Source organism: Arvicola amphibius, chromosome 12 (genome assembly GCF_903992535.2).
Source record: "Arvicola amphibius chromosome 12, mArvAmp1.2, whole genome shotgun sequence".
Lineage (NCBI taxonomy): Eukaryota > Metazoa > Chordata > Mammalia > Rodentia > Cricetidae > Arvicola > Arvicola amphibius.
Genome location: NC_052058.2, coordinates 132528418 through 132551476, shown reverse-complemented (window position 1 = coordinate 132551476; position 23059 = coordinate 132528418). Strand labels below are relative to the sequence as shown.

The window sequence follows — 23059 nt, the reverse complement described above, 5'->3', positions numbered from 1 at the left end:
AGTTTTATCTCACTTGTCCTGGCCTGCATGATCCAGTCTGGTGGCCATACTTTCACCTGAGCTCTTTTGTTTGATTTCCTGAATTCTTCATGTTCAGTATTGTTTTATTTTAACTTTACTTTAGGGATTCTTTTTTGTTTTTACATCTTGAATTACTTTTATTATTTAGCTGTATGATTTTATGATTCTCATTCAGGCATTTGTTTACATTGTCCTTGAGTTCCTTGAATATATAATTGTTATTTTAAGTCGTTTTTCTTTTACCTTCTATGTTGCTTTTCTCAGAGAACAGTATGCTGCAGGTGCTAATTTCTAGAGGAAACCATTTTATTTATTTATACTTGCATTTTTGCAATTGGACCAAGGCATCTGGAATTAGGTCTTTGATAGTCATGAACAGCTAGTCTTCCTTTTGTTGTGTGGTTTTATTCTTTGTTTGATATTACCATCACTTACCAGGTTGTGGACTGGCTGAATAGTATTTGGCATTTAATCTTGGGGCAACTGTTTTGATTTTTGGATGGGATGCCTAAACTGTCTCAGCTCATTGACACTTCTGGTCAGACCATGTCATGTAATGCCTTAGGGGTGGTAAGTATGGCAAATGGCAGGCAGGAGGAAATTGGGTTTGGCCTACCTAGAGTTTCTAAGGCTCTTTGTGTGGGATCTACTGACTGTTCGGATGTAGAAACTACTTGGTGTGGGTCCCAGGCAGAAAGGTGTTGGGGTTATTCATTTAAACTTTTTATGTATTTGTGTATATATAGTAGGAGGTCATCACATAACTTGGAAGGTCTTTAGTGTTAAGTTATCTCTCTCCTATATATAGTCCCTCTACGACCCTGCTCACTTACCTCCTACCTCAGCTTAACCTTTTCTGGTTCCATCATTCCAACTTAATTTTTAAATACCTTTTCATACAGTCTACTTATTTTCTCTTGAATGTCATCCCCCACCCTCATAGCCTCAAGGTAATTTCTTAGCCTCTGATTATTCAAAATGAAATACACATATCTGAAGATTAAAACCTAACATCCACAGATGAGAGAATATATTTGACATGTTTCTCTGGGTTTGAAGTACATCACTCAGAATAATTTTTTTCCAGCTCCATCCATTTACTCATAATTTTGTTTTTGTAACAGCTGACTAATATTCCTTGCTTTAAAAGTATGTTGCTTGTTCTCGGCTGCCCATCAGCTCAGACTCTAAATAATTACACAGAAGCCATATTATTTGCAATAGTGTTTGGCTAATAGCTTAAGCGTAATTTTGGCTAACTAATATACTGAATTAACCCATCGCTTTTAATCTGTGTTTCACCACGTGGCCATGGCTTACTGGGTAAAGTTCCATCCTGCCGGGCCTACTTGGCTTCTCCTCTGACTCCACCTTCTTTCTCCCAGCATTTAGTTTAATTCCCCCCCTCCAGCTTTGTTCTACCCTATCACAGGCTTAAGACAGTTTTTTTTTTTTTAACTAACCAGTGGTATTTACAGCATACAGAGGGAAATCCCATATCCTAAGTATTGCATTTTTTAAACCATTCATAAGCTGATAGACATGTAATTTGTTTTCATGCTCTGAGTGTTAGAGGTAGAGCAGAATGAACACAGATGAGCAGGTATGTCTAGAGTAGGACATGGAGTCTTTGGGGTACCAGAGAGTGTACATGTAGCCGGATCAAATGGTAGACCTGTTTTTAGTTTTTTGAGAAACATGCACAACAGTTTCCATAGTGGTTGTACCAGTTTTCTTTCCTAGAAGTAAATGTTCCCCATTCCTCACATCCATATCAATATTTGTTATCGCCTTCCTCTCTCCTTCCCTCCCTCCCTCCCTCCTTTTTTGACATTAGCCATTCTGACTGGGTTGGTGGAATCTTAAAGTTTTCATTATCATTTTCTTCATTTTTAAGGGTGCTGGGCATTTTAAAAAGTGTCTTTCAATCGTTTGTATTCTCTTTAATTCTTTGCCCTGTTTTTAAATTGGGTTGTTTATTTTCTTGGTGCTTAGTTATTTGAGTTCTGTGTATATTCCAGATAAAAGCCCTTGATCAGATATATAGTATAGCTTGGTAAAGATTTTTCCCTTTCTGTGTGCTGCCTTTTTCCTTGAATGATGGTGTCCTCTGCTTTTTAGCTTTAGATGGTCTCATATGTCAGTTGCTGGGCTACTGTTCAGGAAATCCTTTCCATTGCTGACAGGTTCAAGCACATTCCCTGCCTCCTTCTCTGTCTGATACTGCACGTCAGTTCAGATTTCCAGGCCCTTGATCCATTTGTGCAGCAAAGTAAGAGATGGTTATCAAGTTTCATTCTTTTTAATGCAACTCTCCAGTTTTGACCAGCCATTTGAAGAGCTGTTTTCTTTTTTCTCTCTCCTACTTTTTAATTAGGCATTAAGCTCTATAAACTTTCTCTGTAGTACTGCCTTCACTAGGTCCCATATAATTTATTTTGTTTTCATATTCATTCTCTTCCAGGAATTTTTAAATAGTCATTCACTTTTTTCCTAGATCACATTAATTTTTCATAATGTGTTGTTTGGTTTTTGTGCTTTCTGTAGTATATGTTGCTGTTAATATCTATTCCATTGTGGTCAGATACAATGAAGCATGCTATTACAGTATTCTTATATATGTTGAGACTTTTAGTATCTTAATGGGTAGTTGATTTTTGAGAAAATTCCATGAACTGAGAAGAATATATATTCTTTAGTATATGGATGGGATGTTGTACAGATAATCTGTTAGGTACATTTGATTTATTATGTCATTTAATTTTCAAGTTTCTGTTTAATTTTTGTCTAGATGACCTGTCTGTTGGTGAGAATTGGATATTGAAGTTAGCCACTATCAATTACTGTGTTGTGACTAGTGTGTGGTTTTAGATCTACTAGCATTTCTGTTATGAAGTTATGTGCCCCTTTGTTAGTTGCCTATATGTTTAAAATTATAGCATGCACCTGTTTTTTTGTTTTCTTTTTCTTTGCCTTTGGTTTCCTTTAACTTGTGTCTTTGGACATTGGATTGAGACCATTTATATTGAATTATTTACTGAAGGATGCATATTGTATTTGTTTTCAGTTTTTGTGGGTAGTTTTGCTGGTGTAATGCTTTGTGTGGACAGTTATGGTCATTAAAGATCTAGGTCAGCAGTTCTCAACCTGGGGTTGTGACTGCCGCAGGGTTAACATATCAGCTATCCTGCATATCAGATATTTATAATATGATTCATAACATTAGCAAAATACAGTTATGAAGTAGCAAAAAAATAATTATTGGGGTCCCCACAACATGAGAATCTGTATTAAAAGGTCACTGCATTAGGAAAGTTGAGACCTACTGATCCAGGCACTTCTTTGTGGAATAGATACTCATTTTGGTGTTTCTGCTTTTATGAGTCAATGCATGCTGGCTTGTATCTTTCAATACCCTTTACTCCAGCCGGGCGGTGGTGGCGCACGCCTTTAATCCCAGCACTCGGGAGGCAGAGGCAGGCGGATCTCTGTGAGTTCGAGACCAGCCTGGTCTACAAGAGCTAGCTCCAGGACAGGCTCTAAAGCTGCAGAGAAACCCTGTCTCGAAAAAACAAAACAAAACAAAAAAATACCCTTTACTCTGTTTTAATTTTTTAAACTATAATATATTGGGGAGAATTTATTTTCTTGTTTTTTTCTATTGATGTTCTCTTGGACCTGCGTGGGCAGCTCTCAAAGGTTGAACATTTTCTTGTGCAGCTTTACTGAAGATAGTGTTCCTGCCTTCGCTGTGGTTTTCTTCTATGCTCTTAATTCTGAGTTTAGATTTTTTTTTTTCATGCAGTCACAAAACTTTGTTACCTTTCTTTCAATTATATATATATATTATTAAGTTTATTGCATGGCCCAGCTTCTCTTTCTCTTTCATTGTTGACTGCCTGTTTTTGACATGATCGTGTTAGTGAGACATTCCTCTGAAGTTTTAACTGGCTTACTAAGTTTTTCTTTTCCAGCATAATTTGTTTTCCTGGATTGACTTTACTTTGTCTTTATTTTCTTTGACCATAGTTAATTCTTTGTCTGGAATTTTTCCCAGATTATTTTCTTCAGGACCATTATTAAGGGATTTGAATTTCTTTTCTTGTGTTGTTTTTAATTTTGGGTTGTGATTTTGCTTTTGTTTTTGCCCAGTTAGACTTGTTTTCTTTCATCAGAGGTGTTTACTTTGTTCAGGAAGAGGGCTAGTTTATTATACACGGTTTCGACATCAACTTCCTTAGTCTTATTTGAGGCTACACTATTTGCAGTCTTTCAGCTTATTGGCTACAATACTAGTACCTTTAGCAGCTTACACTAGGGCTTGGAATAAGTTTCCAATGATTCCTGTTTTTCAAGGCTGGATAGGGACAACAGGATAGTGCTAGGCAAGCACTTGTCAGAGCTCTGGATCCATCTGGGTCCCATGTGGCTGTAGAGTCCCTGTTGAAAATCAGAGGTAGTTCTGGTGAATTCCCAAGGGATGAATACTACTTACAAGAAGTTGTTGGCACCTGGCAGGTAGCCATGGGGCTTGGGTGATCTGGATGGAAGAGACCCTGTTGGAAGAGTGCAGTTAGCTTATGTGGATATATCTGCGCAAATGGATAGACTGGAGAATCATTGGTTGGTACTGTTTTGGGATCTGGGAAAGCCTGAAAATGAGGAAAAGGGGCCAAAACAGGAGGTCTGGTACCACGTTGCTCCCTATTCCTTTAATCTCTCTTTGCTAAATATCATATAAATGATTCATCTTATTTCATGTTATGTGAGTAAAGAACAAAATAATGTATATATGCCTATGTATATAGGTAGGATTTTTAATGTATAGATTTCAAATAAAAATATAATGTCTTTTTGAGTGTACCTTATTTGTCTTAACAGTCTCTGGTCCTATCTATTTTTCTGCAAATGAAATAATTAGTTCTTATTGAATACATACCACATTTTGCTGATTTGTTCTTCAATTGATGACTTTAGGATGATACTACATCTTGGCTACTGTGAGCAGTGCCTCAGTAAATACATGTTAAATATATTTTTGATCTATGGGATAGATTACTTTAGATATTGAAATTGGAAATAGTATGCTTGGATTATGGGATAGATTTTTTATTTATTTTTGGACTCTCTATTAAATTTTTCTACTGGCTGTGCCAGTTTGTATTTCCGCCAGGAATACATAGGGTATTCCCCCCTCATCGTAGCCAGAAAAGGAACATGAATAATAAAACCAAACAAGATACAGAAGTAAACTAAATTGATTGATGCCAGCATTTATACCACCAATGACCATTAAAAAATGCTAACAATAATGTAAGAAATTAAAATTATTTAAGGTCAAATTAGAAATAGTAACTGAATGAAGAAAAAGAAAGATGCAGGAAAGTGGGTATCAAGCTTAAATGAAAAGAAAAAGTAGAATGTTAATAAGAAAGGAACAAATGGTAAATAAGTAAAGGAAGCCTACAGAATTAAATAAGTAGACTAATAAGAGAACACAGTGGTCTTTTAAAATGAATCTAAATGGTGGGCTGGAGAGATGGTCCAGTCACTCCTGCCTTAGTCTAATGTGGCTGCTATTATAAGCATATGTCATCACACCTTGTAGAGATTTTATATAGGCACATCCTAAGTAAAGGACAGCCACCTATGGAAGACACTGAGGTGTGCTAACTAGTTTGCTTATGCACAGGTTGAGTCTTGGGCCATTTGTGTTTCTACCCTGTGTCCTCAAATCTTCATATTTTTATTCTGCTTATCTTTAATAAAAGTCATTTGCTGACTAGGCGGTGCTGGTGCATACCTTGAATTCCAGCACTGGAAGGCAGAGACAGGTGAATCTCTGAGTTCAAGGGCAGCCTGGTGTACAAAGCAAGTTCCCGAATAGGATCCAAAGCTACAAAGAAACCCTGTGTGTGTGGGGGGGGGGAAGATAGGATAGGACTCACATTCTTGTTAGTCATTTTTATTTTTTAGCTTTTGTCTCTTGCTCTCATGACAACTGTTCAGTGTTTTTGACTCCCATGCTTAGCTACTAATGTAGGAATTCTTTATTCTTCTACTATTACTATATAATCTCATTGATGGTTTTATTACTGTGGACAGTTATATGATTATTTTATCAGTTTTTATTGTAATTTAATTTTCTATTGCTAAGTGTCCAGTTGTTACAGAAATTAACTGGAACCAGCAAATAGTGTTGTTAGTGCTCCTGAGAATATTGGAAGTGATTTTTTTTTCTCTTACTGTCATTTGTGGAAAGCATGGCCAGTTGCTGTTGAGAAAGTTATAAACAGGTGGCAAGTATTGTTTATTTTAAATAGCACTCACACTGGTATGATTCACTTGAGCCTTATTATGGACTAAATAACAATGGCATATTTTTATCTAAGGAATTAATATACTTACAAAGGTCAGTGGAATATGAAGACGCTAAAAAAGTAACTGGTGGCTTCTCTTGCGGAGTTTTGTCTATGAATGACAGGAAAGGCTTCACTTCATTTCCTGACTTCTTCCTTACTGATAGTTATATTTATTATTTAAGTACACACTTAGAGAAAATAGCTAGGATGAAAAGCATGAAAGAATTGTGTCATTTAGAAAATTATTATTTTATATTTTGAAGCACAGGTTTTTCCTACCTTTATAATTTGGTCACTGGTTTTCTTAGGAATATAGCAGGAAGGCTCTGGGTAATTATTTCATTTGGTGAACTCTGTCAGTTTTAAAGCAGATAACTGTTATTAGGCATGCTGATTTTCCACTAGATATAGGAAATAATGTCTTCATTAATTGACAACTTTTTCCCTTAAGTAGGATCTCTAACTCTTATGATACACTTTAAATTTTTTTAAACTTATTTATATTGTATGGATGTATGTGGCTGGGTATATGCTATGGTGTATTTTTAGAGATCAGAAGACAATTTTTGGTAATTGGTTCTCTCCTTTCACCAAGTGAGATACAGGGATCAAATTCAGTGCATCAGACTTGGCCTGTGGGTCGTTCTGTTTGCACACTATGAATGGGAAATGTATAGGAAACATTCCTAATTAAAGCTTCTGAATTGGTTGGTAGTGTTTGAAATACAATTTTGTGCCATCTGCCTGTATTGTTTGGAGTCATTGTCCTAAGACTTATTGGATTCCTATTTGCTTGTTCACCTCTAGTGCTCTTGTCCACTTATTCTATCCATTAGCAAAATAATAGCAGTTTTGAGAGTGAAAGTAGGTAGGTTTTCCTACTGGGAGCTCCCATGCTTGTAAATTAAAGTCCAAAGGGATCATTTTTAATTCTGTGGACTAAGTATGCGATTCTACTTAATAGAATAGAATAGAATTTTAAAATCAACTCATAGAGATAGATTATGTAAAACAACTTCTTGGTTGATGACATAATTAATTTTTATTGATCACCTTGCCTGAAAAATTGATGATCAAATGTTAATCTACTTAAAGCTTATAAAGTAAGATGAATATGATTTTGCCCTAATGGAAGTTAAAACCTTCATCTTTCCTATGACAAGGATTTAATGAAGAGGGTTAGTGGCAAGTCTGGGCTCAAGGCTGATGCTGCTTTCCCTTGTTATAATACGAGATTTAGATAGTTTACTTTTAAATTTCTCATGATTATTGAGAATTTTTTTCATAAACTCTAGATAGAAATTTGGTATTAACTGCAAATTAAGTATTTGAAAGTTATTAGAATTAATTATTTCATATGTAATGAAAAGGAAAACTGGCATAACACAGTGATGCAATTTTTTGTTTTTAGTTGTACTCAACAGTTTAAGGATCATACAACATCAAATTAAGCTTATCTTTTTAAACCAAAGAAAAGCATACTATATTAAAATGATAATTTTTATAAGATGACATTTTATCACAGTTTCTTAGAAAGTATTATTTCACTAGTTAACACTTGGGGGTAATAGTGGATTTCCAGTTTCTCCACCTAAATATTTAGTTTATTGCTTTATTGCTTAGTTAACTTTTGTCTTATCTGTTGGGCTTTGTTTTTGAGCAATACTAATCACTGTGCTTATTGTTTGAATGTCTGGTACATACAGGAAGCGAGCAGCTGCAAAGCATCTAATAGAACGCTACTACCACCAGTTAACCGAGGGCTGTGGAAATGAGGCCTGCACGAATGAGTTTTGTGCTTCCTGTCCAACTTTTCTTCGTATGGATAACAATGCAGCAGCTATTAAAGCCCTTGAGCTTTATAAAACTAATGCAAAACTCTGTGATCCTCATCCCTCCAAGAAAGGAGCAAGCTCAGCTTACCTTGAGAACTCAAAAGGTACACCTAACAACTCAGAGGTAAAACTGAACAAGGATGGAAAAGGAGCTAAACCTGATTTTAAAGGTAAGAGATTGTATTTTCAATTGAAAATACTCAGTTAAAAGCTGCGTCAGAGATTTAAATGTATTACTTTTGTTCTTTTGCCTTATTGTGACCTAAAGATACCACAGTATAGTAAAAGCCTCTCTTGGTAAGGTCTGGTGAAGGACAGTTATTATTAAATTAGTTACTTTGTTACCTTTTACTGATATGTTAGTTGTTAGTCAGAAGCAGATTATACTGTAGAAGTTGATATGTGAATGAGTTAATATCAACTTGTAATGATTTCCATTGTACATAATAGCTTATTAGGTCGCAAAGTTATATTGTATTTATAGTAAATCCTGTTATGAACTCTGAAACTCCAGGGAAAGTCTTAAAAGAAGCAGATAACATTTTCTTCCTATATTCTGCTTTCTGTATCTAAGGCATTTGATATCCTCACAAGGTACATAGGTCTTGTTTGTTTTCAGCAAGGTATCTGAGACTGTCTTTGGACTTTTAGTGACATGCAATGTAAACAGTACCATCTGGGCTATTGGTTGGGGAACCAATCCATGCTTTGTAAAATGGCCCTATATTTTGGAGCTTCTTAAAATTTTCCATTTTTTCATCATGGATGTCCAATCTTTCTTTGGCTTAGTGTAAGTAATTAGTGTTAATAATGAGGTAGTTAAAATTTTCAGATTGTCTTAGACTCACTACCATTTGAAATATGTTTAAGAGGTATTGAAATAAAATTGAGTTACATACAGGTTTATTATGTTATTTCACAATAGAACTATAGAAATAATCAGAAACTTTGCTACTCAAACTATATTGCTAGTCCTTTTTCATGTATTTGCTTATGTAAGGATAAATAGGTGAATGCTATCAATATATTGAATATGGAATCTGTGTTGGTTTCTATTGCATGTTTCTGCCCTAGAGGGCCATCACAGAGTAATAGTAAATGAAGTATAATATGCCATTGTGGTTAAATGCAGCTGTCTGTAGGAAGATCTAGTACATAATGGATGTAGTAGTCTTGTTTTTGCTCATGTGTTCTATTTTGCAATTTCTTGTTTTGCAGATCACTCCAATTTTTATTTCCTTTACTCATTTGAATATTTTTAATTAGGTGTTATAAATGCTTAATCATATTGTTGCTCTCATTTTGATAATTGTATTTGTTCATTCTAATTAGATATGTAGATCTAATCAGTTATTGTATGACAGCTTTGTTCTTACACGAAACAGTTTTGTACTTTTTAGAGTATAAAATACCATGTTTTAAGATTGTTTTTGAGATGAGTCTTGTGGCGTTGTCCATGTACTTAGAAAGCTAAGAAGGAACATCTTGAATTCCATGCTAGTCTGTGTTAAATGATGTTACATCCTGTCTCAGTTTCAGAAATATATATATTAGAATGTACAAGTGAGTCTTAAAACGGTTTCTTCACTTACTTGTTCATTGATATCCAGACTGTAACCATTTATTTCTGATTGCAGTGCTTTTAACACACACACAAACACACACACACACACACACACACACACACGGAGGTAGGGGAGGGAGAAGAGAGTTGTCAATTAAACATTTCAAACAGAACACTGTAGGTCAAACACGTTATCTCCTAACAGACTGTTCATTCATCATACATGTTTTCTATGTTTTTGCTAACACTTTAGAGAAATTAAATATACTTGAGTGGTCAAAGAAGATACCATAATATTTTCATTGGATTAATGAAAAATAAGCTCCATGTTAGTGCATTCATACTTACTTATTCTTAATAAACTGAAGAATTAGTGCTTGGATTGGCATACTGGCTCATCCAGGTACATGGTACCTACCGCCAGGCCTCACGTCTGGGACCACACTGTGGAAGGAGTAAACCAAACCAACTCCTTCAGGTTACCCTCTCAGCACCACATGTCTGCCAACCCCTTACTTCTCATAAATACATATAAGGACAAATTTTTTTTAAGGAAAGAATTCAAGATCATTAAACAAACAAGTGTTAATAACTCTTGGAGCAGGCCACAGATCAGGTTTGTAGTTTATAAAGTTTAGTGCTTCATAGTTCATCTTCTGGAAGCCATTCCATCAATGATGACTTGAATTTTATATTGTTTCTTACTGTTGAGTAGGTACCTTGAAGAATATGTAGTGATTATAGTAAAGATTTTTACATACTATTGTCTTGTTGATACAACTACAGCTGTTTTTGTTTCGTTGTGGGAGACCTGTCCTTTCCTAAACAGAAAATGAGGAGTGGATTCAGGGGTCAGAGCAGAAGGGGATGAGGGGGAAGGGACTGGGAGGAGAGGAGAGGGAGGGGCAACTTCAGCCAGGATGTAAAATAAATTATTTTTTATAAAAGGATTTTTACTTGCTGAATATAGGTGAGGACATACTTGGCATAGTGAAGATAGGGATGGATTGTCAACATAACTGAAAATATCCTTCATTAAATATTTGATTTAATGATTATAGTATGGTACTCTTCAACAAAGAGGTTATGTTTGGTTTCAGCATTATTATTTGCTATTTGATTTCTAAAATTTTAGCATATAAAATGTCATTCATCTTTTGTCAGTAAGATAAAATATCTTTTGCGTTGCCCTGAAAGGGTATAGCCTTTGATGAGAGTGACATTTACTATAAAGGTGAGGGAAGCTAGGAAGTTTATGACCCTAGTTTCGTGCCTGGGAGAAAATGTATGTAAGTTTTGGTTCTTATGGTCTTTACTTTCTTAGCTTCTACACACTGTTTATTTTTAATTGCCTCTAATAATTTCCAATTGCTCTGTTAGGACTATGAGGACCTGCCTCATGGTAACAGGTTTTAGTAGTAGTAGCAGCAGTAGAAGCTTTAACTTCAGAGTTTGCTTTTCCTCAGTCACAGAATAGGAACCTGAAAGAAATGAACACAGAAAATGAATCAGTTTTTGTTTGTTTGTTTGTTTGTTGTTTTTTGGCAAGGGGGTGTTATTTTTTTGTGACACGGTTTTTCTGTTTAAATGCTCTGTCCTAGAACTCACCTGAATTCACAGAGATCTGCCTTCCTCTGTCTCCTAAGTTCTGGGATTAAAGGCATGCGCCACTTGATTTTAATATATATAAGTAGAAAAGGGGTTGCTTGCTTATGATGGGACTGAGCAACACTTGGTATAAAACTTTGCCTCCTTAGTCTTTTGAGAACAATGAAAGGGAAAACGCTTCCAGGATATTAGTGTTGTAACTCTTCATTAAGGTTGCAATCAGTATAGCAATGAAATTACATACATACTTAGTTTATACTTAGAAAAATACTAATGCATGTCTTTATTACAAAGCAAATCTTAATAATAATTATGTTGTTGAATGAGTGCCAAAGGGTGAGGTTGTTGCTATTACTTAAATGAAATAGGAATTGCTAAGTGTAGTTTGTTGATAGGTCAATAAGATTTATTTTTTTAAAATTTCTAGTTTTTTGAATTCAGAATGTTTAGGTATTTTACTTTCTTATTAGAACTTACAATCACAAAATAAACATGTATATCACAACAATAATTGTTCTTTGTCTTTCCATTTTCTAGATGTGAATTACCTAACTGAAGAGATAGTATATGAAATTCTGGAAGTGTGTAGAGAGAGTGAGGATTACTCCCCTTTAATTCGCGTAATTGGAAAAATTTTTTCTAGTGCTGAGGCATTGGTTATGAGCTTTCGGAAAGTCAAACAACACACTAAGGAGGAATTGAAATCTCTACAAGAAAAGGATGAAGACAAGGATGAAGATGAAAAGGAAAAGGCTGCATGTTCTGCCGTTGCCGCTGCTGCTGCTGCTGCTATGGAAGAAGACTCAGAAGCATCTTCTTCCCGGATGGTTGATAGCTCACAGGGAGATAACAATGCACAGAAATTAGGTCCTGATGAAGTGACTGTGGATGTTGATGCCATTAGAAGGGTCTACGCCAGTTTGCTCTCTAATGAAAAAATAGAAACTGCCTTTCTCAATGCAATTGTATATCTGTCACCTAACGTGGAATGTGACTTGCTCTATCATAGTGTGTATGCCCGAGATCCTAATTATCTCAATTTGTTCATTATTGTAATGGAGAATAGAAACCTCCACAGTCCTGAATATCTGGAAATGGCCCTGCCATTATTTTGCAAAGCTATGAGTAAGCTACCCCTTGAAGCTCAAGGAAAACTGATTAGACTTTGGTCTAAATACAGTGCAGACCAGATTCGGAGAATGATGGAAACATTTCAGCAACTAATTACTTACAAAGTCATAAGCAATGAATTTAATAGCCGAAATCTAGTGAATGATGATGATTCCATTGTTGCTGCTTCAAAGTGTTTAAAAATGGTCTACTATGCAAATGTAGTAGGAGGGGAAGTGGACACAAATCACAATGAGGAAGATGAAGAAGAGCCCATGCCTGACAACAGTGAGTTGACACTGCAGGAGCTTTTGGGAGATGATAGAAGAAATAAGAAAGGTCCTCGAGTGGACCCAATAGAAACTGAACTTGGTGTTAAAACTCTAGATTGTCGAAAACCACTTATCTCCTTTGAAGAATTCATTAATGAACCACTGAATGATGTTCTAGAAATGGATAAAGATTATACCTTTTTCAAAGTTGAAACAGAGAACAAATTCTCTTTTATGACATGTCCCTTTATATTGAATGCTGTCACAAAGAATTTGGGATTATATTATGACAATAGAATTCGCATGTACAGTGAACGAAGAATCACTGTTCTCTACAGTCTAGTTCAAGGACAGCAGTTGAATCCATATTTGAGACTCAAAGTCAGACGTGACCATATCATAGATGATGCACTTGTCCGGGTAAGTTTGACTGTTACTTAAAATCAGAATTAAACTGAAAACTACAAAGTGACACATTCTAGTGTATTCATTTCATCTGTGATTTTGAAAGATAAATGATGTCCTGTAACTTAGGAACTTGTTGGTATTTCTGATCTATGTTACTATACCTTTCTTGCTACTCACTGAAAATATTGGTTCTATTTGTTGTTTATTCTAGTGCTCGGGAGATGACTCTGGGTAAAGTTTGTTGTGCAAACATGAGGACCTAAGCTTGGATTCCCTGAGCATGTGTAAAATATGACGTGGTAGCACCATTTATGATACCCATATCCTAAAGCAGGTTGGGTGGTGGAGACAGAACAGAAGAACCCTCAGAAACTTGTGGGTCAGACAGCCTGTTAATGTAAGGTAGTGAGCAATTGGACCCTGTCTCAGAAGGTAAAAGGAAAGGACTGAAACTTGATGTGCTCTGACCTCCACACATGCACCAATTCCTCCATTTTACATGCCCTCCCCCCCTCACTCACACACACACACACACACACACACACACACACACACACACACATGCACGCGCGCGCACATTTAAGCAGCACTCAAAGGGGATGGATTTTCTAAATCTTGAAAGCCAGCCCCTTTTGTGTCATTTGCGTCTATCCAGAAGAAAAGACTGTTTTCAAAGACTGAAGAGTGAAACCCATGACAAAGGGAGATGTGATGGCCAGGGTTGGGATCAGATCTAGGTGTGATTGGGAGCAGTAAGAGGGCCTAGCAGATTACATTATGTAAAACTCCTTATTCTGTACTGGATGATATGACCATCCAGTTCATATCATCAGTTGGTTCTTTGTGTCAGTAAGACTTCATTTCTAAGCCACCAAGTCACTCTGTCTTATATTGACAGTATAAGATACTATTTTTTAAACTGTAATAATGTTAAGTCCTGAGACTTCAACATTTTGGTATTAATGTTTCAATTTTTCAATCAACTCTAGATTTAACTGGTAAGTCAGGTGCTTTTAACACCGTGATTTTTCTTTCAGATGACATTGCTTCTTGACTGTTCCTTTCTTCCACAAATGACAAGAATTGCAGTGTCTCTGTCAGTTAAGCCAGAAAATTGGTTTGCTGAGTGCCGGCCATAGTTTTACAGTATCATATTTAAGAAATTCAGGGCATTATTGTTTAGTATTAATTATTCTTGTCAGTGCTACTTTTTTTTCTATGAACTTCATGTAAAATTTAGTATATAAGTGTCACCCTTATATACTAACAAATAAGAAGAACCTGTAACAGATAACTGATTAATACTTATTTGAAAATATATTTTTTTAGTATGGATTTGCCTAAATCTGAAAAGTCATAAGACTGAACTGAATTCAGACTTAACCAAAATCATCCACCTTTCCTATCAGACTTCTTTGTTATTTTCTTCCTTTCCTCCTTTTTTTCTATAATAAAGTGATGCTAAGCACCAGTAAAAATTTAGGTAATATTTGTATGTTTTTTAAATGATCTTTTAGGAGAAAATTAACCATTTCTGTATTTAACATTCTTTTCCTAAAGAGGTATTGGGGTGAAATCAACAGCAAGCCTTGTAATTATGGTAACAAATTGTTGCTATGAATATTACTTAGTTTTTTCAACTGGTTATATGCTTTGACATGTTATAAATCATAATCCTTTAGATCATATCTGCACTTGTCTAAGACCTGTTTACAGAAGCCTTTGCCTCCAACAGTCCTGCTACCTGTCTCTTTGATAAACAATACAGTAGTAACAGAGATAACATTTATTGAGAAGGTTTTTAGGTGTTTTACCCAGCTTTTATTCTTTATCCTGGTTTGCCGTTCCTTTCTCTACTTTTCCTCTTCCCCTCTTCTTCATTTTTCTATCCCATCTTAACTCCCAACCTCAGATTTCTTTCTTTTTCAACATACCAGTGTGAAAGGATTAGAAATGTAAGTATAGACATGTAAGTATAGACACATACCTTAAGATCAAATTGAGGACCTCCCATCAGCATTACTGATCTCAAGTCACTCAGTTTAGTAACAGAAAGGAGGAGGTTTACAGCAAGCAGTATCTACAAAGATCCCTGATGAACTGACGAATCAGCTTTATTCTGTTTGCCCTTGTTTTGCTTGCCATGTGCCACTGTTGTGTTTTAAATCTTGTGCTTTTTTTCATAAGAATAGTTCCTGTTGATCACACTTGGTTGTGATCCCGTCATTTTGAACTGCATATTAAGGTTGTATAGAGAAGGAATGAGAAGTTTTGCTGAAAATTCAACATTATAAATAAATAATCAAAGTTATAGTACCCTAAACTTAAGAGCTAAGGAGATAATAAGTTTTTTTCCTTAGTTTACAAATGAGGCCTAGAAAAGATTACATATGTGATTTTTATAAGTTTTCTATTGAATCTTACTTTTCACTTGTTAATTAGACCAGCTAGTTTAAAGTTTAAAGTTAGAGAAAAGGCCAGTATATTAGAATTAATAATTATGATATTTTTTTACACTTGTGATCCTATTCTTCACTGCTAAAATTATAAGAGTGTACACTCTCTGGTCTTTTTTTTAAAGCCAAAGTATGTCCATTGATTTCATGTGTCATTCACTTCAAATCAGTCTGACGACTCTTCCCAAGCTGGTGCTTTTAGAGGAACTGTTACTGGACAAGAGAATAGTGTTTGAAATGTTTTATTAAGTTTAAGGTACTGTTTTTTAAAAACTACTGCAATATTTCTCTTGAGCTTTGTTCTAACTTTTTTGGCTTTTAATGCTATGAAAATAATACAGAAATAAATATTAATAAGAACCCTTCTTCCATCTGAATGACAACAATTTTAGTGTGGAAGTTTTTACAAATTCTTAATACACACACATATATTCTTAAGATACTGAGATGGTTTTAGTGGGTAAAGTGACTTGCCACCAGGCCTAATGACTAAGTTTGATCCTCTAGATGCACATGGTTGGAAAGAACTGAAGCCCAAATCTTACCCTCAAACCTCCACATATGTGCTGTGCCACATGTATCCTTCTGCCTTCCATTAAATATATATGTTCTTTCTTCAATTTGAACAAAGCTTTTCGAGGGCTGTAGTGTGTATAAAATCTTAAAGTTGCTTTTTTAAAGGAGTAGATTAATGTAGTGTGTATTAAAGAAGAGACAGTACTGTCATACATGAGTTGCTTCAGACTTCCCTCACAGTCTTAGAGAGAGCTGCCCAAATGAAAACACAACAACAAAAAAAAATCAAGGTGTTGCCTTCTAGGGGCTCAGATTAGGGATTCTGACAGGCAACCTAGAGTTCTGTACTTTATATATTTTGGAACATCTATGCCACAAACTAATATTTGGGAACTGTTAGTACAATTTATATGTATAGGTTATAGGCTATTGTAACTTGCGTTTAGAATATTGCCAGTATTTAAGAAGATTAATAAAGTCAGTATAATTGAAATAGAAGCTGATAGTGTTATGGGACTTGATTAAATTAGTAAGTTCTAGAATTTTACATAGTTATTCTGAGGACCAAAAGGAATGGCGAAGATGGAAAATTGGAAAGCAAAGTCTTAAAAACCAGGACTTGCCACATGCAGATGAAAGAAATTGGTTCAAAGAAAAAGTTATCAGAATTGTTGCCCAGTTTCCTCCCCAAGTCCCTAACCCTGTATATATGGGGGTCTAAAAGCATCGCCTAACTCAGCTTCCGTAATTGCCTTTATTATAAATACCTACTGCTACATGTACTTCAGTTTTTCATCAGTAGCCTACAGTGCTTTAATAATGAAGTTTTTTTGTGCTGTGTGTTTAATTCTATCAAGCATTCATTAATTAAATTGTGCTTAGTGTGATTATTATTTAACATTATTCTAATAGAAATGAATGGAATCCTCAAAAGTAATTTCTTAGAAGAGGAATGAAAAATGAAGTAGTAGTCAGTATCATAATGGCTCAGCCTCATCTAATAATTTAAAATAAAACATCAAACTACTTTTTTGGATGAGGAAAGTGAACTTTAGAGAGATTCTTATTTGTAGAATTGAATGTCATAATTGGATTTATTACCTAAGATGTAATCATTTAACTCAGCTGTAACCCACTTAAACATTAGGCACAACAGATTGATCTTTTGTTTACAGATAACATGAAAAAAGTTAAATTTATTAAGGCGATTGCATTTGTGCTCATTATTTAAGGATTATTTACCAAAATGTATAAGTCACCTTTTTTGGAGAGTCTTAGCACTATTGATCTAATTTGAGTGCTGCTTCTCCTTAAATAATTATATCCTTAGTTGTTTTCTTTTTAAATTATGTCAGCATAGGATTTGAGGTAGTAACTCAGGATGTCTAAATGCTTTTTTTCCCCCTTCTTTTAATATTTTGAGACAGGGTTTCTCTAGCTTTGGAGCCTGTCCTGGAACTAGCTCTTGTAGACCAGGCTGGCCTTGAACTCACAGAGATCCGCCTGCCTCTGCCTCCTGAGTACTGGAATTAAAGGCATGTGTGACCACCGCCCAGCTAGGCTGTCTAAATGTTTTAAATGATAGACTTGCAAAAAAATTTTTGATTTTTGAAAATATAGGGATAGAATGTTTTGTATCAATATATATCTTAGTAGAGTTTTGGAAATGATTTAATATGAGATCATTTTATAAAAAATGGTCTCACCAGGATTTTGTCTTGCTAATTAAAAGTTAAGGAGTTTAAAATTATTTTAACAATTGATGAGAGCAAGAGTTTCTAATCAGAAAAGAAGCCCATTTAGGATGTGGCAGTTACAACTGCATTTTAATAAAGTATAATAATATCAGTATATTTTATTTTTCTCTAGTACTATCTATTAAGGCAATACCATCTATTTTATATTTAAGAAATAAATACATATAAAATCCACTGCTTTATAAAAATGAAGTCAAGGATGCACACAGATTCTTTTCAAAATTGCCTGACATTTTCCAACAGTTTTCATTTTTATATACCCAACTACATATAAAACAATTTGTTTTACAAATTCAATTTTAAATAAAAGCTATTATTTAAAGTAATTTAACTGTATAATTTTAATTCCTATACTATTTGATTGATGACTGTGGCTTCAAGGGTGTATGTGTATGTTTTAAGGATTATTATTTTAAAGAAACAAAATTTAATGTGATTTCTTATGATAATGGCTTCTGCCAAAGGCATTATTACATAATATGCTTTGTTTCTGTTGCCATAGTTTTTAGAAAGATAGGCTACTAGCCCACTACCCTCAAACAAGGTAATATTTCCAAAATCACTTTGACACATTGAGAATGGTCTTCTTAAATAACCAGTTGGATACGTCTACAGAATTAACTTGCCAACTATTTTTAAAACATAACATTTAAATACATCCTGATTCTGAAAATAATATGTGAGTGTTGATAAAAATATAGAAAACCAAAGAAAGTAAAAAAGCACACAAAATTCAGAAACAATATTCTCTCTAGCTTCTGTGGAGAAGTAGTTGACTGTAGTCTAGTACTTGCTGCTGGATTAGAGCCTCTCTTTGAGCTACTCTTTCATAACTTACTTGACCTTTTGACTAATTTAGAGTCCCATCTATAAAGTTTTCTAGCAGCCTGCTTGTGAGGTGGCTTTTATTTGTAAAGTGACCCGTCACTTTTATATACTGCTTCTTCTGCTCTTATTCCTGGAATATTTTTGTCTTTAAAATCCTGTGGTTAGGTTTGGAGGTAGTGGCGCATGCCTTTAACCCCAGCTCTCAGGCAGCAGAGGCAGGTGGATCTCTGTGAGTTTGAGGCCAGCTTGGTCTACAAGAGGTAGTTCCAGGAAGGCTCCAAAGCTACACAGAAACCTTGTCTTGAAAAACCAAAAAAGAAAAAGAAAAGAAAAAAATCTTGTTAAACATTCTGACAAAACTGGAAATATTTATTTATTTGTTAATCTTATTTTAGATAGAGAATGCCTGTATAGCCCTCACTGGCCTGAATTTTTCTATGTAGGTGAAACAGCATTAAAGAACAGAGTTTGAGTGCTAGGGTTAAGGGCATGTGCCACCACGTGTAGAGAGCCTGGAACATTGTAAATTAATGGAATGGAAGTACTTGCAACCCAAACTCAGAGGCAGAGTTAGTATTAGAGAGTTAATCTGAGCACCTCAAATATTGTGTTTTCAGTGATCATAATAGAACATACAGTATTCAAAACTTCTGGTTAACCAGTATTGGGGGGGGGGGGATAGCAATGATTGTTAGAAATGGACAGACATAGACTGTCTTACTAGAATGAATAAAGGGCTAAGAATACCCACAAGCTTTTGAACCAATAATTTACATGTTTTAATAGAAATAGCAATCAAATGCATAAGTAATGGGCTTTTTTCCTATTTGGTAATGCTTGATTAAAGCAGTTTCACTTCTGTGGTGGAAAAGAAAATGAAAGCATTCACTGAAATCTCTTGAATTCTTAGCAATTTGAGAACTGGGAGAAAGCACTAAGACAGATTACACAGTAATAAGGGCAATGTTGTGTGGGATCATTGAAATTTAAAGGTTCAAAATTATTCTGTCTTAAGACAGGTTTTTAATGAGCACTTTTGTTGGTTTGCTTTCCTTTTCCATTTCCTAGGTTAATTTCGAATCTACATAATTTTTGACTGTAGAGTGTAACATGAGGTCCTGCTAGTTGGGGGTTTCTGTCCTGGCTGGTTCCCACAGTTGTTAGGTCCCAAAGAAAATCACACAGAGAGTCTACATTAGATATAAACTGATTGGCCCATTAGCTCAGGCTTCTTATTAGCCCTTATCACTTATATTAACCCATTATTCTTATCTGTGTTAGCCACATGGCTAGGTATCTTTCTCAGGAGGGCAGGTCACATCTTGCTTCTTCTGTGGTCTGTGCAGGACTGCTGAGAGAGCTTCCTTCTTCCCAGAATACTCCTGTTCTTATTGCCCTGCCTCTACTTCATATCTGTTTGACCCGCCTATACTTTCCGTCTGGCCAATCAGCGTTTATTTAAAACATGATTGACAGAATACAGACAATTCTCCCACATCAGTAGAGTCTCAGAGCTAGTCTACCTTTTGATCTGTTTGGGACATAAAGTTATGAATCTTAAGAAATAGACTTTTTGAAGAATAATATTAGTTCTCACCAATTTTGCATGCTTCATAGGAATTTTATATTATTAAACTTTTGCCATCTTGTAGTACGGAGAGTATTACCCCCCCCCCCCTTTTGTTGTACATTAGGAATTTGGCTGGATTTACTGAAGTTTAATTGGATGTTAATCTTTTGTGACAATTGGGACTTTATTTTAATAGAGTATTTTGGTTCTTATATATTCAATAAAAAATTATTGCCTCAAAAATAAGTTTTCAATAAATACTGACCTAAAATTATGTATGTCAGCTGAGAATATAGATCAGTTAGTAAAGTACTTACAAATAGACCTGAGATTAATCCTCAAAACTTTGTTAACAAAGGTCTTGCAATTCTGATGGTAGATAGGTACTGGCAGATGCCTGGGGCTTCCTGACAGTACAGCCTGTGCTGATCCTGTAGGCCAAAGAGAGACTCTTTTGACAAGGTGCACATATGAAGACATACAAATGAGTTAATTAAGACCAAGACAGAGATGTTTTTAAAAAATGAATTCATAGTATTGTAGAACCCATAAGTTGAAGGTATCCAGGAAGTAATTTGAACCAATTTTTTTTTTCCCAAAAATTTTTGGCTGCATCCCCTACTTAAAAAAAAAAAAAAATAGCATCCTAAACAAAATATGTACCTATACATTAAAATTTATCTTGCCACAAACAGCAGGCCCTTTTGCTGATTCTGATGTGGCGTTTTCATTTATTTTTGTTGTTGTTTTAATTTTCACTGGCGGCAAACAATTGCAGCTCACATTTTAAACTTTAAACTTAGATTTAGGGCAACTTGGCAAGATTCCTGAATTTATGAGATTTTGATTTTATTTATTTATTTTATAGATCGTTAGAATACCAAAATACTATTGTTGCTTATGGCATTTGCTTTTGTAAACTAGTAGACTTATTCCAGTGCCACTTACATCTTAAAATTCCTTTTGAAATAGTTAAGAAGACTTTAACATTCTTAAATACTGTTTTGTCAAGCTTTCTTCTTTAATGTTACATTTTTTTTAAGCCAACAGGTGTTTGGAAACAATGTTGAAAATAAATTGTATAATTAGTTATGACTACTATCTGCAAAGTTTAAGTAGATAAAACAAGTTACAATTTCAACATAACACATTATAATTTAATGTTTCTTAGTGGACGGAAGTTAATGCTAGTGGAGCAGAGCAGGTTAGGCTAATTGTTAGATGAAAAATAAAGATATCTATCAAATATATGTTTCATCTGCCTTTGTGAAAATTTGGATATTTTCATAATGTCACATTATAAACTACTAAGAAGTGGCAATAACTATAAATTTGTTTCGGCAGGAGGGGAATTGTGTTAACAACAGAGTCTTGATATGTAATCCAAGATTTCTTAGAACTTAGCATTTTCCTGTCTCATAGGTGTGAGCTAACACATCTGACTTTCTGATGTATATTTCTTAACTGAAATTATTTCATTTATAGCATGGCAGTTAGGAAGGCTTAACTCTTTACATTTCCATTCTAACAAATATAAATTATTTATAGGTCTACTATGGTCTCTATTATTAAACAATGCATAGGTCACATTTCTGTGCTGGTTTTGCTAAAATGACAAACAGGCATTTTGCTGCTTCAATTTGTTCTCATGCCTCGTTGCATGTATTATATTAATTTATTATATAAAATATAATAGAAAATTCAGTTGCCGAGTTAAAAGCAACCATTTTATGCAATGGTGGTTTTGTGTGTATGTGTTGTGTGGTGTGATGTACGTTTGTGGTTCATGCATGTGAATGTGCTGATTTGTGTACCCATGTGTGAACATCTAGAAGCCCATCTATGATGTCAGGTATCTTTCCACTTCTAGACAGAAAGATCATTGAGTGAAATGGAAGCTCACCATTTTGATTAGACCTTAGACGTCTTCCGGCCTGTTCCCCACCGTGTTAAAGGCATGAGGGACCATGCCAGGAGTTTAACATCAACGCTGGGGGTTCCAACTGAGGTTTTAATGCTTACAAATGATGCACTCTTACCTAATGAGTCATGTCCCTAACACTCTACCATACTCTCTCTCTCTCTTTTTTTTTTTTTGTTTTTGTTTTGTTTTTTTGTTTTGTTTTGTTTTGTTTTGTTTTGTTTTGTTTTGTTTTGTTTTTCGAGACAGGGTTTCTCTGCGGCTTTGGAGCCTGTCCTGGAACTAGCTCTTGTAGACCAGGCTGGTCTCGAACTCACAGAGATCCGCCTGCCTCTGCCTCCCGAGTGCTGGGATTAAAGGCGTGCGCCACCACCGCCCGGCATCTACCATACTCTCTTGTTTTTGTTTGGGGTTGGTCAGTTTGCTTCTTGTTTCCATTCAGAAACAAAATTACTTCCTATTAATACTCTTTGTTTTCAGAAGAAAGTTTAGCTTTTATGCTGTTGTCATCAGCTTTATCTTTTTGTTTATAAACAGCTAGAGATGATTGCTATGGAAAACCCTGCAGACTTGAAGAAGCAGTTATATGTGGAATTTGAAGGAGAACAAGGAGTGGATGAGGGAGGTGTTTCCAAAGAATTTTTTCAGTTGGTCGTGGAGGAAATCTTTAATCCAGATATTGGTAAGCGTTAATGATTCATATTAGTCTTTTGAATTTCAAATTTAGTTTTTTTTTTTTTTTTTTTGGTTTTTCGAGACAGGGTTTCCCTGTAGTTTCTAGAGCCTGTCCTGGAACTAGCTCTTGTAGACCAGGCTGGCCTCGAACTCAGA

The 23059-nt window shown here is 35.1% G+C and overlaps 1 protein-coding gene across 3 annotated transcripts in view; it reads left to right on the top strand.

Moving 5' to 3' along the window:
- Window positions 1-23059, top strand: part of Ube3a (ubiquitin protein ligase E3A) — an 85193-nt gene that overhangs the window by 35160 nt on the left and 26974 nt on the right. For all 3 annotated transcript variants that reach the window (XM_038313633.1, XM_038313630.1, XM_038313632.1), the window contains 3 exons: window positions 8090-8388; window positions 11928-13192; window positions 22766-22910. In XM_038313633.1, coding sequence (XP_038169561.1) covers window positions 8090-8388; window positions 11928-13192; window positions 22766-22910 — 1709 coding nt within the window. The remainder of the gene's footprint in view (window positions 1-8089; window positions 8389-11927; window positions 13193-22765; window positions 22911-23059) is intronic.